General features: G+C 39.1%; 1 protein-coding gene across 14 annotated transcripts in view; it reads right to left on the minus strand.

Annotated features, from left to right (window-relative positions):
* Positions 1-17,451, minus strand: part of brip1 (BRCA1 interacting helicase 1) — a 53,620-nt gene that overhangs the window by 23,995 nt on the left and 12,174 nt on the right. For 13 of the 14 annotated variants that reach the window (XR_006156576.1, XR_006156578.1, XR_006156577.1 and 10 more), the window contains exons 8-19: positions 15,259-15,480; positions 14,620-14,819; positions 14,263-14,395; positions 14,025-14,179; positions 13,264-13,432; positions 13,016-13,156; positions 12,643-12,804; positions 5,718-5,889; positions 5,523-5,644; positions 884-996; positions 699-781; positions 122-400 (exon numbers count right to left, since the gene is read on the minus strand). Coding sequence is in view for 9 of the 14 variants with exons in the window: in XM_042739628.1 (XP_042595562.1) it covers positions 122-400; positions 699-781; positions 884-996; positions 5,523-5,644; positions 5,718-5,889; positions 12,643-12,804; positions 13,016-13,156; positions 13,264-13,432; positions 14,025-14,179; positions 14,263-14,395; positions 14,620-14,819; positions 15,259-15,480 (1,951 nt within the window). In the remaining 5 variants the exon portion in view is untranslated. The remainder of the gene's footprint in view (positions 1-121; positions 401-698; positions 782-883; positions 997-5,522; positions 5,645-5,717; positions 5,890-12,642; positions 12,805-13,015; positions 13,157-13,263; positions 13,433-14,024; positions 14,180-14,262; positions 14,396-14,619; positions 14,820-15,258; positions 15,481-17,451) is intronic. The other variant, XM_042739631.1, reaches the window with a different exon arrangement.

The raw sequence follows: 17,451 nt of genomic DNA on the forward strand, positions 1-17,451 counted from the left end.
AGCAGGAAACCGTTGGCCCAACAGTTATCCATCATCACCAAATAACGTGACTTCTTTCAGGACGCAAATGAGAATGTTAAACAAATACAATTAATATTTTTTTTCCACTCAAGCCATATACCTGATTCAGAAGACCTGCTCTCAGAGTTGTCCGCCCGCACCTCAGTGTGTAGGTTCAGCGGTGCAAGCCTATGGTCAAATGGCTTGAGGGGGGTGATTATCTCAGGAGGGGGTGAGGTAACAGTGGAAGGGCTGGGGTGTTGAGGGGCAGCCTGAGATTGTGTCTCTTCGAAGGTCTCTACTGCCCCCCGCTGGCCTTGAGAAAAGGACTCCAGGGACTGCATGGCGCCAGTGAAGGTGTCATGGTGCCTCACTAGCTGACGCACCCACTTTGACAGGCCTGAGAGAAGAGGACAGCAGCGTTTGACAAACATTTAACCACTCTACTTCACCACTATTTTCATAACACTACCACAGTACTGTCAATACGTGTAGATCTTCAAGTAATGAATGTTTTCAACCCATCACTGTTACATGTAAAAGAGCAAGACCTTATGTACACATTATCTGGCCGCAGCCCACAGTCAAAACCCCTGCGGTAGGTCATTATCTCCATCTAGTGATACAGAAATGGAACTACAGCTGGGTGACACAAAGGGACAATCATTTTTAGCACTTTTAGACCATTATTAATTTACCTGTGATGTATTTGTTTGGGTTCGTCCTAAACCGGTCATCAACCAGTATAAGTGCCCCCCAGTCATTTCGATGTCGTATACACCTATGAGGACAGCAAACACCAAAATGGTCTGAAAAGATTTGTATCATGTCAAGAGAAATACATATGTATAAATACCAACTGTAAAATTCATGTGGCTCTGACCTTCCGAGTGCCTGGTTTAGTGCCCGATATGCCTGAATCTCGTACCAGCGCCCACCAGGCAGAAGCCCTCGTGACTTGGCATGCTTGTCATTGTATTTCATCTTTAGTTCAACCTGCAATGCAAAAAAAAAAAAAAAAAAAAAAAAAACTGACTTGGACCAAAATAGCTTCTATAAAAACATTAAACATAGAATTTCAGCAGATGGAAGGGGTAAAAAAACAACAAAGACTAGGGTCAGAAAGGAATTATTGGAATTTCTGCTTTTATTCAGCAAGGGTTCATTAAACTGATAGAAACTGACAGAAAATACATTTATAATGTTACAATGTTTTTTTTATGTTTCTTTAAACTTTATATTTATTAAGGAATCCTGAAAAAAGTATCACTGCTTCCACAAAAATATTAAGAAGCACAACTGTTTTCAACATCAATAAAAAAATAGGATCATGTGACACTGAGGAGACTGGAGTAATGTCTGCTAAAATATCAGATTTGCCACCACTGAAATAAATTACATATTAAAATAAATTAAAATAAAAAACAGTTATTTTAAATTATAACATTTCACAATACTGATTTTAAATTTTTGATCAAATAAATGCAGTCTTGGAGAAAATTCTTTTAAAAACAAAATCTTACAGGCTCAAATATTTTAATGGTAGTCTATGCACAGAACTTTTGCTGACTTTTATGACTTTCTCTATTCTGTTCATTTATAGGCCTGGAAAACACCATTTTAAACTTCTGATAAACAGATTCCATCCCTGAGCAAAATAAACAAACAGTATATCATGGGTTAAGCACTGTATAGTGGTAAATTTACAGGTCTTCTAACTGGAAGGTTGCTGGTTTAGGCAATTCATGAGCCAATCCTGAGGCATTCTGCTTAACTTAGACGTACTGTCTTTCTTCTGTGAAACCCCAAATACTTACAAGTTTAAAATGACAGTAAACTGACAGAATTTTGCTCTTGTTCAAATAAAGATTCCATTTTAAATGGTCAAAGAAGACAGTATTCATCTTCAACTCATTCTTAATTCTTAGCTGGGAGTTGGGCAGCTGCACCACCACCGTGCCGCTCATATAGAACTAATTAGATTAACACTGGCAGGAGGTAGGGCTGGAGAGCAATGATCTGCAGAGGGCAAAACTCCCCTGAAGATGACACCCTGGGCCTGAAGTGCTTTCATACTCTCCTGTCCACACCCGCTGATCCATTGCAAAGAGGCGGAAGAAAGATGCCACCAGACAATAGGCATCTGCTTTGCCAAAAAAGCCAGGGAGGCATCCATCAATTTTCACCCGCTGCCCTCACGGTTTTAATGCTAACCTTTATGAATTGACAAGTGAAAAGTTCAAATACCGTCGGATGGGACAGGACGGCCACAACCTTAACTATTTGTGACAGGTACTGTGTTTTCAGATGCCACAACCTGCACAAGGGCATGACCGTCACAGGTAAGGCTTGTCTCTTGTACACATCAACTCTGCGTCATCCCCAATGTTGTCACACACCTTAATCAGGGATATTTAGAAACACATGGACACATTGACATACACATGGGGCTGAACTGAAGAGCAAACACTTCAGCATGACCGAATCCGCCATCTGATGCACAATCTCAATCTCTAACCCAGTGGAAGGGTTAAAAGCATCTGGATAGAGATCCTGTCATCAACTAAAGGCCGCTACCCCGAGGCAGACTGTCATATAAATCCAATCAGAGTCTATTTCACTATCAAGGCCCTTCACCTTCCGGTATCACGTCAACACTCAATCCGACATGACAGCTTACATATGTGAAAAAGCCAATTCTCGCTGCTAGCCAAATCTCCTCAATCTGCAAGAAACCGCAAGCTGGAAGGTATTACGTAAAATGTCAGGAGATAGCCCACTCTCACATCAGCTTCAACCTCCATACCTGTTCATCCTTAAAAACAGACATTTGACCAAGAGGCATGCATTACAGCAGAGCGGAACACACTGCCGCGGCAGCGCTCGTCACTGAGATCTCGTAGCCTGCTGTCTGTCCGTGTTAGGAAACAGCAGAGCGGGTCACACTAAGAGTCCTCGGCTCCATAATTAAAAGGAAAATCAAAGAGAAACGAGATACAACATTCCACACAAACCTTTACAATTTAACACACTTTCCATGGTCTTGCACAAGCTGTTCATTAGGCATCGAGGCATCAGCTGGAATAGTCCTTTTACTGCCTTTTAAATCTGAGATGATTTTTCTTAGCGAAACAAAACATGTTCCCTCCAGTTTTTATGTTCACCAGAGGCTATTTTTATGTGTGCACCATCAGCTTACAATGCCTTAGACTGTTTAAAGTTCACCTTTGATCTTGCTCCCAATAACGGACTAATAAAAGCTATACTCTCGTTTCAGAGGCACTTTAATAGCGTTTCTGTCTATCTGGGAAGACTGTGCAGGCATCCACACAACAGGAACAGCCACAAGTCGCAATAAATTCAAGCATGTGCGTACCTATCTGAAAGCTTGAAACAAATAACGAAACTAAATTTATATTTTTACATTTTTGGAAAAAATCTGGATGACTCCCTGTGAGGGCTAATGCAAACATTAATGTGCTCGTTAGACTGGCTTTGTATAGAGTTACTATAGTGTCAGTGTCCTCTTTTCCCTTTGCATTAATGGGTTCATATCCTAGATATCCCCAGGGGTCATCTCCACCCCCCATGCATTCAACCAAAAGCTTACATGCAGGCTATCAGTATATATAAACATTCTTGTGTTGTTAACTGTTAAGTGAACTGTTGTTTCCTAGTATGAACAATGAAAAGATGGACTTTCATAAAATGCTTGCATAAAAGAGACTTGGTACTCTTTTTAAACAATGGATTTCCATGACCTTGCCAGTCATTTGTGTTTACAGAATAAAGACTAAAAAAAAAAAAATTGGATTCAGATATATTCTGGAAACTACATAATTTATTATTCTGTAAACTGATTTGACCAGTTCAAGTTTTGCTCAAAAGAACAATTCAATGACAATTTGAACATCATTAAGGCTTGCAAAACACTTACAAAAAAAATGTATACTACTATTCACAATTTTGGGTTCAAGATTTTTTTTAGTAGTTAATACTTTTATTCCGTTACTTTTGCTCAATTACTTTTATTCAGGATGCATTTAACTAACCAAAAGTGACAGTAAAGAATTTTATACTGTTACAAAAACAGCAATGACACTGAAGCCTAGAGTAATGGCTGCTGAAAAGTAAGCTTTGTCATCACAGGAATAAAATACACGGTAAAATAAATCAAAATAGAAAAAGTTATTAGAGTTTTTATTGTATATTTAAACAAAAATGCAGCCTTAAGCATATTCTCATTTTCATATGTATTTTCTCATTTCAATGGCATTTGACTTTCTCAGGTCTGGCAATCATCACTGTGGGAATCCTGAAAAAAAGTACTGAAACTGAAAAAGATGATTTTTGAAGATGATTTGTAGAGAGACTTATTCCCCAACTGCAAAAATAATTCTCATTTCACAAGTAGCAAAGGTTTCAGCATACTCTCTTCTCTGTTTAGGATAAGAAAGAGCCAAAACTCCTTCACCATCCTTCATCTTTTAACCTGCACTAGGCAAACGAGGCAAAGCATCACCTATGTCGATGGGGGATGTACTGAGGGGAAATCGAGGGCAGCAAACAAACACGTTTGAGTGCTGTCAACCACTTCATGTGGCATTTGAAACAAGGAGAATCATTACGGTTGGCCAGGTGCACTAGAAACCCCTGCCTCCTTGCTCCTCACCCCCTCTGGCAAATCAACTCATTGCTTGTCCTCAACAAGCCACATGATTAAAACCTACCTCAGAACCCTCCAAAACTCATCCAAAATGGCAAACTCAATCGGACTCCACTGGAGCAGAAGTGAAAAAAAATCAAAGGCCTTCCCCAGAGGTAAGGGTACAACCACGCCAACAGCTTCCGTTAAGGTGAAGGGCTCGGAAGTGTCAATCATCTGTACATATCCCCACGGTGACAGACCCAGTTAGGAGAGCTTCAACATACTCTGACAGCAAGGTAGACAGAGGGGGAAGCTTAAAGGTCAGGTCTATCTGCTAAGGACAGAGTATACACAGCACAATCCCTATTGACAATTCATTTACAGATCACAGCAAGGGGGAACTGATGTTCTGCCTACAAAGTAACTTTTTAAAAACATGAACAATATGAGAGGACAAATGATACTCCAGGGTTGAAATGAGGATGAAGAAAATGTTTTTAATAAGTTTATTAAAAAATTAGGCGAGCCTAGCAAAGTTACTCTCTATTAGAAATGTCTATCATCAGTTCACAGCTCATGAAGCTACATAGATGGTTTTGAATCATCTTGAACCAAAAAAAATAAAAAAAAATAAAAATCACATTGACTAGAACTACTACTAAAGCAATAGACTTTTCAAGGTCAGGCATTATAGTGACTTCAGAAATAATGCAAATATGACACCATGTTATTACAGAATTCTGTGAATTAAATCTACTATTTTTGATAGATTTGAACATGGCTCAAGAGATCGAATATAACTGAGAAACTTCATAGACATGTCAAATATAGTATATGCAATTATAATTGTCATATGATTTTTGCAGACCATTACCTGCAAGTCTTTGATATTGGGGAACGGGATACCAATAGTGACCACTGCTCTGGCATTATCATCAGTGAAGTCTAAGCCCTCGCTAACCTTTCCTCTGCAAACCGCAACCAGCAGTGCTCCATCTGGGAAAATAAATCATAATCAACATACAGCAAACACATTTAAACAAGGCATTTGGAATGAATCAACACTAACCTCTGTTTTCACTGTTGGCTGCTGTTCCTCTGATGGCCTCGTAGTATGTCTGCAGCAACTCATCAAAATCACCCTTGCCACCACCACGTGGTTCGGTAATTACAGTCTTCCGCTCCTCGAGCTTGTCCCACAGACCTGTGTTCATCCAGCGGTCCCTCAGTTTATCTAACATCATAAAAAACAAAAATCCACCATAAATAATTTATTATTTGCAATGGACCCCAAAGACAATCAAGACAATCGGATATTTTTAGTATGTAACAAATTTAGTAGTTATTATTAGGACATAATATTCAGTCTATAATAATATGCAAGTTCAATGGGTCAACATAATTTTTATTCCTGTTCTGACACAACACATTAGTAATTAGTGTAGAGTAATAATACCAGTGAGCTAAAAGGGTAAACAGGGATGCTTTTAATAACAAACATAATGAAAACCAAATTCTGGAACGCAAATATCTGATTCAAAACTGCAGCATTCATGTGGCACCCATTAAAATGAAAAACAAGACTCAGTTGAAAAGAAATGGTTGAACCCTGGGTTGCCCAGTAATTCATAGTTTAATAAATACAGACCTCCTGTTTGCACTGTAAACAATTTGCTGGTTTGGAACTTTTTTTATTTTTTTTTATTTTAATGAATAATGGAATACGCTGCTCAGGCATATTACATTGCACTCTAAAAGCCTGAGAATGAAACATCACAGCAAGACACAGGATGTTTTCTCTTCTGTCTTCACTCTAGTTCCCATTACTGAGAGCAGATAAACTGCAAGTTTAAACTCAGTTTATAATAAAAATCACTGTTACAGTGCTATTGTTAGTGCAAAAAAGTCAGTGACTCCCAAAGGGGGAACACTGATCTAAAAGCTCTTCCACACAGGGAGCAACTCTTGTCTCTGCTGTACGCATTTTCCTCTTGAATAGGCATGGCTTTACAATCCAAGCGAATATTCACCGGCTTGGAAATGTGTTAGAAGGGTCAAACAAAAGTTCTGCTTGTGATCAGCAAAAATTTGTGGCTTCATTCAGATAAATAATAATATAAGGACTGGAGGAGTGCCTCAGGGCTCAGTATTAGGATCATTGCACTTTTGTAATTTAGAAGACACAAAACCTAATTACGTCCACACTTCAAGGAAGACAATAAATTCACCTCAACTAATGCACAATTACATCTCACCTAAGGTGGCTGAGACCTCTGCACCATGAAAACTATTTTACACACTAATGTGGCTGTGAAGTGAAGCAAGCACAAATTTCATCAGGTCTGTGCTTATAGGAACAAACAAGCCACTTTTCTTCAATAAAACATGACACTTGTGCTGAAGATGCAACAGCTCATAAACATCACTGTTTCGAACACTAACAGTAAACCAATTGTTCCGCATTTGCTTCAAATCCAATATGAATAAAAGGTGAATTATTAATGCTCTCTCTCAGTAGAATGCCCAAAGAATAAAACAGCACAGTATACACCCTGTACTTGGTGGAAATTCAGATTTCTGAGGAAGAGTCCATAAGAGGAGGAGGAGGAAAAATGGATGGTCTTGATTTGATGGATACAACTGATGGGTTTGGAAGGTGTATTCGGCATCTTGAATTTACCTTAAGGGTCAACGTTATTAATTTGTGCTTGGTCTGAAGTGTAACCCGATGATGACCTGAGCATAACCTGATTATAATATGCTGGCCCTTAAAAGACAGGGACACATGCAAGCACAAAGACTCCTTGTATAAGCTTGTTGTTTATATTCCCAGAGCTGTAATTTGTAAGGCCTTATAAAAGCGGGCGAAATACAATACAGTGCCACTCCAGGAGTCCCTTGGCTCAAAGGGTAATGGTCCTAATGCTTTTATCTCACAGACATTGTGAGTAAACATCACTCTATGTCTGCTTCTATGAAGTCATTTTTTACAGGCACATTTTCCACATCCCTCATCTTGACAGACTAGAGCCGTAGTTTGAAAAACCAAAAGACGAGCCAGTCAGCAGTGAGCTAGAAACTCAAGATTATCAGCAGCTGTTCAATTCTACAGACTCATTACAGCTCCTTTTTAATTTGTGAGAATTGCAATTCGAATTGAATTGGCCACAGGAAGATGAATATTAATGTAAACTAAATACAGCAGTGAGCTAGATATATTATATATATATATATATATATATATATATATATATATATATATATATATATATATATATATACACACTGTATTGTATCTGTCGTATCTCTCACTCTATCTATCTATCTATCTCTCTCTCTACCTACCGTATCACTTGTTTCTATTGTATCACCAGTGTCTATCCTTTATACAGTTAACTATCCATCCATCCATCTTATTAACAGTACACCCATAACACCTTACATTTTATCTATCAAAAAAAAAAAAAAAAAAAAAAGACAGAATAAGTGGACAGCATTCAATGTTGCCAAATGAAATTAACCACTGCAAGTGTGCACTTGTGTTTTAAGATGTTTGGACAAGGAATGGGAGTTTGTGGGGGTGGTAGTGATGGGATGAGCACATGGCCTTCATGCCTAATTCATAGGCATTATCTGACAAGAGCAGCGCTGTTTCCACAGGGCCTAGACCAGGACACAGCAGAATGAAAATGTCAATCTGCACACTTGGCTGAGGCTCAGGTGCACAAACATGGCAGAAGTGACCCTACACCATCCCTCTCTGAGGTCAGTGACGGTGCCATCAAACAGATGGTGTGCTCAAAAACGACATGCACGCACTAGTACCAAACAAGCTCCGACAAATGATAAGAGGCATTTAACCTCATGCAGTCATTTCACTGTGTACATCTGGAGAATGACTGCTTAATCTCAGATTAAAAGAGGTTTAAAGTGCTAATATAATAATTTCCAATGATAATATTATAGTGTGAGAAGTGAAGTGAGATTATGAAGTGTGAGAGTGCTTGACAACAAAGTACTAGGCTACATTTAACCATCAGCATGAGTGTATGAGGTGTATGCAACCCCATTTCTGACATCTTGTCTCTCACACTCCTCCCGAGGGCTGGGAGCACACAACATCAGTGACCTACTCTCATGTCTTATTCAAGGCCCCGTTACAGCAGACCAGAATCTCACATCTTCAGATCTCTGTGGCAGACTAGCATTATCTGCAACAGATTAACAACAGACAAATTGTTCACAAAGTCAATTGATCATGTACATAAAAAGGAGACAGAAGTGAATCAAATGTTATGTACCTTAAGTCAATCCACTTCTCTAAAAGTTGCGTACTAATGCCTGTAGCCTGTTACAATAGTAAATAAAAAAACATTGTAGTAAATTATGTAGTTTTTTTTTTTATGGTTCCATCTCCCCTTGTATTCATCCTCTATTCACCCAGTAGACGTTTTGTCTGTGTCTACACACAAAATACCCTTACTTTTTGCCATTTTTCATAAAATGAGAGAGTCTTAACATCTGTGATTTAAAGCACAATAAACATAATAAACAAGCAAATTAAATCCTAGGATGTTTAAACGTCTCATGTTAAATGGAATGCTTAGATGAAAACTATTTGATTTAAAAATTTAAAAATGACTCCAAAAATATAAATATATAATTACACAATCTAACAATATCTAGCTAATTCAATATTTTATCAGAAATATTTTGAAAATCCATTTTAGCAGAATATGTCTTGATTCACTATTAAAATGTCTAAGTAACAAAATGGAGGTTAAAGAGCCATAATTCTTAGAAAAGAAACAAAATTAGGGCAAGTGGCGTGTCAGTGGGTTTGATGGCGTAACCATCTTAATCTCAGTATATCCTTACTCTGACTACTGGGAATAATCAAACTGTTTGTGTACATGTGAATGTTTCTGCACTCTACAGTAAAGAGACAAGGGTCACATCTCAGAGGTGTCTGCACAACAATGGGTTAACATTTAGAGAAGCTGTTGATAAAACAAAGTGGAATGAAGACTATCTAGCGAACATCCACAGGCACAACAAAAGGTGAATAATTCATTGTGGTTAGTCGTCTAAATATATGCATCACTCAGCTTGTGTCACCATGCTAGATTAAGTCGACCGGATGCAGTTCTCCGATGGGACACTGTGGCGAGGTGGCACTGCGAGGTACAACTCTGTGCATTCTCTCTCTCTCGCTCTCATTTCCTCTGCCACCTACACTGCTCTTTATCTATTTTCCTCCAACCTTGACGCCATTCTGTCATGTGGCAACACATTGCTGTTTTTTTCTTTGCAAGAGGCCTCTAAATAATGGACAAACTTGGTTGTAGGGTGGCGTAAATGAAACATAGGGCCCTGGTGGCAGCAGGAGAAGACATGTAGTTGCTATAAATAATTCAGATGTCAAATATCACAGTGACGATCACGCCAAGGACAGAGCAGAGTGGCGCCCCTGTCACCTGCCTGCAAGCACCCATACTCTTCAGCGCTGATGTGGAGCAGGCCATTAGTGTGAGGCCAACAGTGAGAACTGAACTCCATAGATAAAGAACAAGATCTGCTGAAGTATGGATCTGTTGTTATCTAGTCAAGAGCGTTAGCTGGAATAAGGGCTTGCCTCACTAATGGACAGCTTCAAGAAATAGAGTTACACACTTAACAGTGGCACGTCATATAGTACATACAGTAAACATTTACTTTTGTTTGAGCAAAACAATCTCACTTCCACCAGCTAATAAGTAAACATGTGAATTGTCTGAGAAAAGAGAAGTTAGTGGTGGGATAAAGCATTGCTGCTAATATACAGTCCATTTCTATAAAAATATAAAAATTCAAAAACTTTTAATTATATCTACCTTTCTCCTACACAAATTATGGGAGTAACTTCCGGTTACACTGTAAACAATAAGCAAAAGGTTCGATCTATGAACGCAATAAGCATTTTCAAAAACTGGGTACAATGAGGTGACACATTAGGATTTGGGGACAAAAATGAAATATTTATATTCATGGTTTATATCATAAATTAAATCGGGAGAGCAGACCAAAAATGCACAGTATTGTTGTTGTCATTTTTCACTCACTTATTTACTGTGGAATAAAAAGGAAACATGAAATAGTATGGAGGTAATTAGTGGGGAGGTATTGAAGGGGATTTTTATGTAGTTTTTTTTGTTTTTTGTTGTTATATTAATATATCTAACATAACATTATTTTCCTGACTTCTGAAAATAGAAAATGAATGAAAATTTACAGCCCACTCAGTGAAAATTACGAAAAAAGATTTTTGGTAGTGCAATCGTATGATTTGAAATGATTTGTTGTTGCAGTCTTTCCTCTTGAAATTTAAAATGTGTGCACACACACAGACACACACACAGACACACATACACACAATTTACAATAAAAAAAAAAATAAGATTGTTATATAAATAAATACAGTATCTCTGTAATAGAAATCTCTTTAATCACATGTGCTGCAGTACCTTTACTGATACTGCTGAGACTGCAGACAATATGCTGAAAGGCCTTGGGGGCTCATAGCCTATGCTCAGACCCCCTGTAGAGCACTTTAACTTTGAGAGGATGCAAGTTGCACAGATACATCCACCAACCCCTCCTTTTCACCCCACCTCAAGCGCCAGGCGCCAGTTTAGATGCATCTTCACACAGACAGCTTGGCGACGTCAGTTCTAATGGCCCTTATCTTAATCTGCTTTAAAAGCATCCTGCGTTTCCACAAGATCTTTTCACCTTTCCTAGGCAACATTTAATAAGTAGGCCCTCTTAGCTGTTTAGCCCTTCTTGTCATGAGGTCATGCCAGACAACATGGGGCAATGTGGTTAACAGGGTCCAACTGAGACTGGTTGGAAGCTGCAAAACCTCACCTCGAGAACCGTAAAGCGCTTGCGTGTCTATTTGTGTGAGTTCTGAATGATATTGTTGAGGGGCCTGAGGGTGATATAGCACAATTGGTGTCATGTGGACAAATGGCCAGAACAGACACACATCGACATGGTCCCTTGAAGTGGAGAAATAGGGATCAAGCATGAGTGTTGAGAGGTGTCTGGAGACTACAGATGGTCTGCTTTTCCTCAGACGGGACTCTCAGGCTCCTCTACAGTCTCCAATGAGTCCCTAAACTGCTCAGTTTCCAGATTAAATATTAATCCACATGGAACATTCATACATGGACATGATATACAATAGGGAATTTATGTGGTCAATGTAAAATGAAACTGGTTCTTGTGTTAAAGTTGGGACGCATACTATGATCCTGGTAGGCTAATATATATTGGATGAAATATATTTACATTAACATTATATATTAACATTAAGATGCGCGCGCACACACACACACACACACAGATATTTAAGAAAGGTAATCATCCCCTCTGATGATACATCATGACAGGCAGCTTGAATAGGGCTGAATTATTCATGAGCTAAACGTAACAAACAATGAGGAACAAAGTATTCTTCAATGGCTTTCAGTAATTGAACCTGTTACCTGAAAAAGGATACAGAAAAACCATGAGCCAGCACTCAAAGGTTTTGTTCATTATCCATAATACATTACAACTACATATTAGTGTATACGGTCATCATCTGACCAGTGCTTTTGAATTTTATAACAGTTACTTTTTGAGTTATGGCTTAGTGGATCCTCTGACGGAATGTTAGACAGAAACCACAGTCTTACACAGCATGCAGATTATATTTTTTATAGCAATTTATGGAAAACATCAGCATGTTTAAAGAAATGCTGTGGTCTCTAAGGCCTCCCAGTGGCAGCTTTGTAGAGCTGCAGTAGCAAACTGCACAAAAAAACAACAACTTGTGGTTCAGAATCTTAAATTTAGTACCCATTATTTATAAGCAAAGAAACAGAAAGGCTCTGTATTGCTATGCAGTTGCCAAATATGAGCAATAGTGATGCTTATACTATTGCTCAATGCAATACTGACGTATGTACCTTGTAGGATGGCAGGAAGCAGAGAACCCCTCGGCTCACTGTGTGGCAGACTTTCAACAGCAGGGCCCCTACTTCATCCTGGAAGGCAAATGTCTCTGCATGCTGAAATGTGGCACAAAGTTTACGACCCTGAGGCCCTGCACCAACTGTACCGACCCAGACCTGCAACATAAACAACTATAAGACAACTCTATTCAAAAGTTTGGGGTGATGTTTTCATAAAATAAATTAAACTTTTATTCAGCAAGGACACATTGAACTGATCAAAAGTGACAGCAGGGACATTTAGAATTTTATAAAAGATTTCCATTTAAAATAAATGCTGTTCTTTTAACTTTAATTAACTATTAATATTAAAATATCTAATGCTGACCTGTGACTTGCTGATGACATGATTCGCCTCCAGCTGGATGGAGAATCTGATGCCCAGTTCAGAGGAAAAGGAGCCCATGGGTGACAGGGTGCCCGAGGTCAGCACGATACTCCGTACTGTGCCGCTCAGGTCTGAAAATGCCTGTCGTGACACACATCACCAGCCACAACAGATTATGATTCATACTCATACTGACAACATCCCAATGAGATTTTAAAAGTACTTCAGAAATTAACAGTTGCTCTCACCACAGCAGGGTTGAGGCACCAAAAGCTCAGGGTGTGCACCAGAGTTTTGGTGCGGGTGCTCTGTCGGCGACGCTGGGGTCGTGCAAAAAAGCCCTGAGCGTCAGGCAGGTCCTGCTGGGTGGTCCACATGTAGCTCTGCTGGAGGGCCACACGGTAATCATCTGCAAACCTGTACATATTGACAAAAAGAAAAATCAAGTAAAACTAACAGATGAATGTAGAATAACTAAAGTGGCTTACTAGAGCATGTAGTAGAATATTTAATAAAAGCTTTTAGAAAGATAAGGATCATCAAGTACACTTAAATACATTGGAAGTTATTTTCATTCATTAAATTGGATGCTGGATGACATGTCAATTATTCAACATAGATTTGTGAAGATTTTGCTGCCAACATTAAATTAGGCAACATTTATTTGGCTATGAAGTTTCCTGAAGACTGTCATTAAAATAATTTCACCAACCCTCACTATCCTGCGACTTGCAAGTATAATTTAGACAGCAATGTTTTAATAACGTATCTGATTAAAAAAAAAAATTGTTTTACTTTTTGTAGTTTATTTTGAATTTATGGTTCCTCTATAAATTTTACACTTAAATCTTGTCAACTTTTAGGAGTATACCAGCATAAAGACAGCCTTAAAGCTAAAAGACATGGACTAGAAGCCATAAAACGCCAACTGTGATTTCAAGGGGTCTTTAAAAAAACCTTTTTAGAGATAGTAAGGTAAGAAGAATGATGGGTAGTTTGTGATAATGACCTGCAATTTTGTCTGAAAAGAAATTCCAGCACCATAAAGAGGCTTTTGAGCATTGACTGAGTGTTGGAGCTGATGGTGGGAACCTGCACCACGTCTTCTCTCCCGTTCACTAGCCCAATCCGCTCCTCCTTCTCCAGCACTGCTGCCAGGTTTTTCTACACAAAGCAGAGACAAATCAGATAAAAAAAGGGGATAGACTGTTAGTATACTCCTCCTGGTCAAAGGGGAGGAAGGATACCTGTAGCAAAGAGAAGGTGTCTGCAGTGATGCCAAGGCCATGGAAGATGCCAAGAATCTCGGCCCCTGTCCAGACCTTACAGGAAGACTCATATTCACGCTCCTCCAAGCTATTGCAGCTTTCCTGCACCCAACTATATATTTGTAAGGAAACAAACAAAATGAGTTTAACTTCCTTTATTTTTAAAAGAGCAATATTAAGCTCACAAGTTAACACAAATTACAGATTTGTCCAAATAAAGAAATATCAAGAATCTTCAGAAAGCTGATCTCCGACATATTACATCACACGATGAAGCAGAATATGGATATCCTACTGCCTAAGATGAGAAACTGTTGGAGAAAAGATGGGCCATACTTGGCAAGGCTGCAGCAGAAGGCTAGCAGAGGCCTATGTTGATCGCGCCGAATGTTGTGTGTCACCATTCCATCCATCTCATCACGCGCCAGCAACAGCTGAGCTTGATTCAGAGTGTAACTGGCACTCTCACGGGCACAGTCCTCTATGTTATGAGCCTCATCTAGCACCACAATCTGCTCCTTCAGATTGATTTCCATCTGGCAGAGGAACAACATGACAGTTATCACCATATGATGAACACAGAAATCCTAACAAATGTGTCATCAACCTTATTCGAAAACTTCAACCGACTACTTTAAAATAGGGGTGAACAGACTGCATTAATGTTTTTAGTCTCTTAAGTATGCATTTCCTTCATCAAATATATAGAAAACGATATATTGTGTAATATATACTAATTTAAATAATTCATTAAAAATATGTGTTTATCAGTGTATATATTATTCAAAAAAATTTAGTCTTTTTATACACACATCAACAATTAAAATTAATCACCTCATTTGTTTTTTCGAAAAAACAGCCAAAAAGTCTTAAATCTATATAACGCAAAAAAAGCCCTATATTTTACATTATATTATATCAATTATACAGCAGTTTATGCATATATTATATAGTAGTTTATACACTGATGCTCACACTTTCACGAATAAGGGGATCCAGCAGGTAGTTGTAAGGACAGAACACGATGCAAGCATCTTGCATGAGCTCCCGAGCTGCATAGTAAGCACAGGACCGCAGCTTACCGCCAAGACGGACCAGATCCTCAATGTCCCAGGCCTGATGTAGCCCATGAACCCACTGTAAAGTGTTCTGATCACGCATTTTATGCACATTGTGGTAGTACCGACATGACAGACCCTGAAAGACATGAAAATATATAAACACACCCAAATAATACTATTTTATGAAAATAGGTAATGTTTGAGATGCATAGCAAGCACCAGCAAGACCAAGGTTGTGGGTTTGAATTCCAGGGAATGCATGAACTGATACAATAAACTATTCATTTATTGAAAAATGTACATGTTTTGTTGCAATTAAACCACATAATTGGACACAGATTAATATTCCTAACACTTGCTTATAATAAATATGCTTTTTATACAATTATTTAGGCAGGTGTGTCTCCCTGCAGAAAAGGGAAGCATCTGTGCATTGTTTCGTGATTCACTGGAACCTGTAACATGCTGCTGAAAGGCTGATGGCAGCTTCCAGTATCCATACTCAAAGAGGGATTAGCCGTCAATGAGAGCAAAGGATAAATGTCAACCCGATCGTGCCGTTTTGATCCGCTGTCCTCCAACTCTTATGAAAGTGATGATGGCACTGCTGAGGGGTGTGCGACCTAATGACAAGTGTCTGAAAGGCTTATGCTCTTCAGCCATTCAGTGAGACCAGGATAGCGGAATAAAGACTCAGAGTAGGGCAAGAGATGGGGCCCCAGGGAGGATGAGGAAAACGACAGCTCATTCTCTCCTCTCTCCGAGCGGGGTTGTAGGCACGGTCTTCCCTGCTTTCATGTGCAAGGGTGCAACACAGTCGAGAGGTGAGTGGACACCTGTGGTGACAGCATAATAGGTATCATTACGTGGGCTGCCTGATGGTCAGAGACTAAGCAACCCAGACAATAATGAAGCTCCCACTGGAACAAAGTGCGTTTGAGGCCTTTGACAAGGCTGCACAACAAAAAAGGTCTGTATGACTGATTGGGGATATTATCGCCTGTAACTCTTCTCCACAGCTTTGGTGACGGAGATTAAGTTTGTGAAACCTTAAAGCGAAGGGTTTGCATTTCAGCAAGGCTGCACAACAAAAAAGGTCTGTATGACTGATTGGGGATATTAAGAAGAGGGTTCACAGAATAAGTGGCCACACTCGCTGTTTGGCCTGCAGGCTCCTGTGAAGATCAGGAAACAAGGTGTTTGGTTCCACAGAAAAGAGTGGGTCAATCTCCGTTCACAAGATCCAGTTCAAGACTTTCTATGGCTAACAAATTCATGATGAGTTGATCACTACTTAGGCTCAACACTTAAGGATGAATAGGGCACAGGCCATAACCTGTACATTTAGGAGGGCAGAGGAAATAGTGGATGAAGGGGTTATCTTTTGCTATATACACACAAAACCACAAAATGAGACCATTCTAATAATGTACCACCAATTTGGACCACCAAAAATACTAAATCTTCAGTCAAACGCCGGTTTGCAGCCAAAGAAAACAGGCCAACATCACAGACAGAAACTGTTTGGGTGCGGCCACATTTACTGCTCTTCAGTGGATTTTGTGGGCAAAATCCAGTCATTTCCAATAGGCATCAGGATTTCCATGTAAAAGATTTCTCCATGCAGATTTCGCAGCAGTTTCAAGTTAGTTACGTGGATTTACCGCATTGACCAAGATCTTTGGTTTGAAAGTGACTTCTGTATGAACTGTGCTTCATACATTGCTGACAATTGCTGAAATGATGTAAATATAGAATAGAATATCTAGAATATGAAAAATATTAAATCAAATTTAAGTTATTCCAAACAAAGGCTAATTTAGGATTTAAGATTTATTTTTGGCATTTTCACCTTTATTATGATAGGACAGATCAGAACTGATAGGAAGCGAAGTGGGAGCGAGACGGGGCAGGATCGGGTGCTCAAGTTGGGATTCGAACTCGGGACACCTGTAGCGTAATGGCGCTGTATGTCGGAGTGCTGTCCACAAGGCTATCAGCACAGACAACAAATGCTAAATTTTAAATAAGTACTTTTAGTAATACATTAAGCTTTTTTGGCCTAATGTTTCCAGAATTTTTGTTTCTGAGAGTTAAATTTTTTTTT

The sequence above is a fragment of the Cyprinus carpio genome, chromosome B15, assembly GCF_018340385.1.
Source record: "Cyprinus carpio isolate SPL01 chromosome B15, ASM1834038v1, whole genome shotgun sequence".
Taxonomy (NCBI): domain Eukaryota; kingdom Metazoa; phylum Chordata; class Actinopteri; order Cypriniformes; family Cyprinidae; genus Cyprinus; species Cyprinus carpio.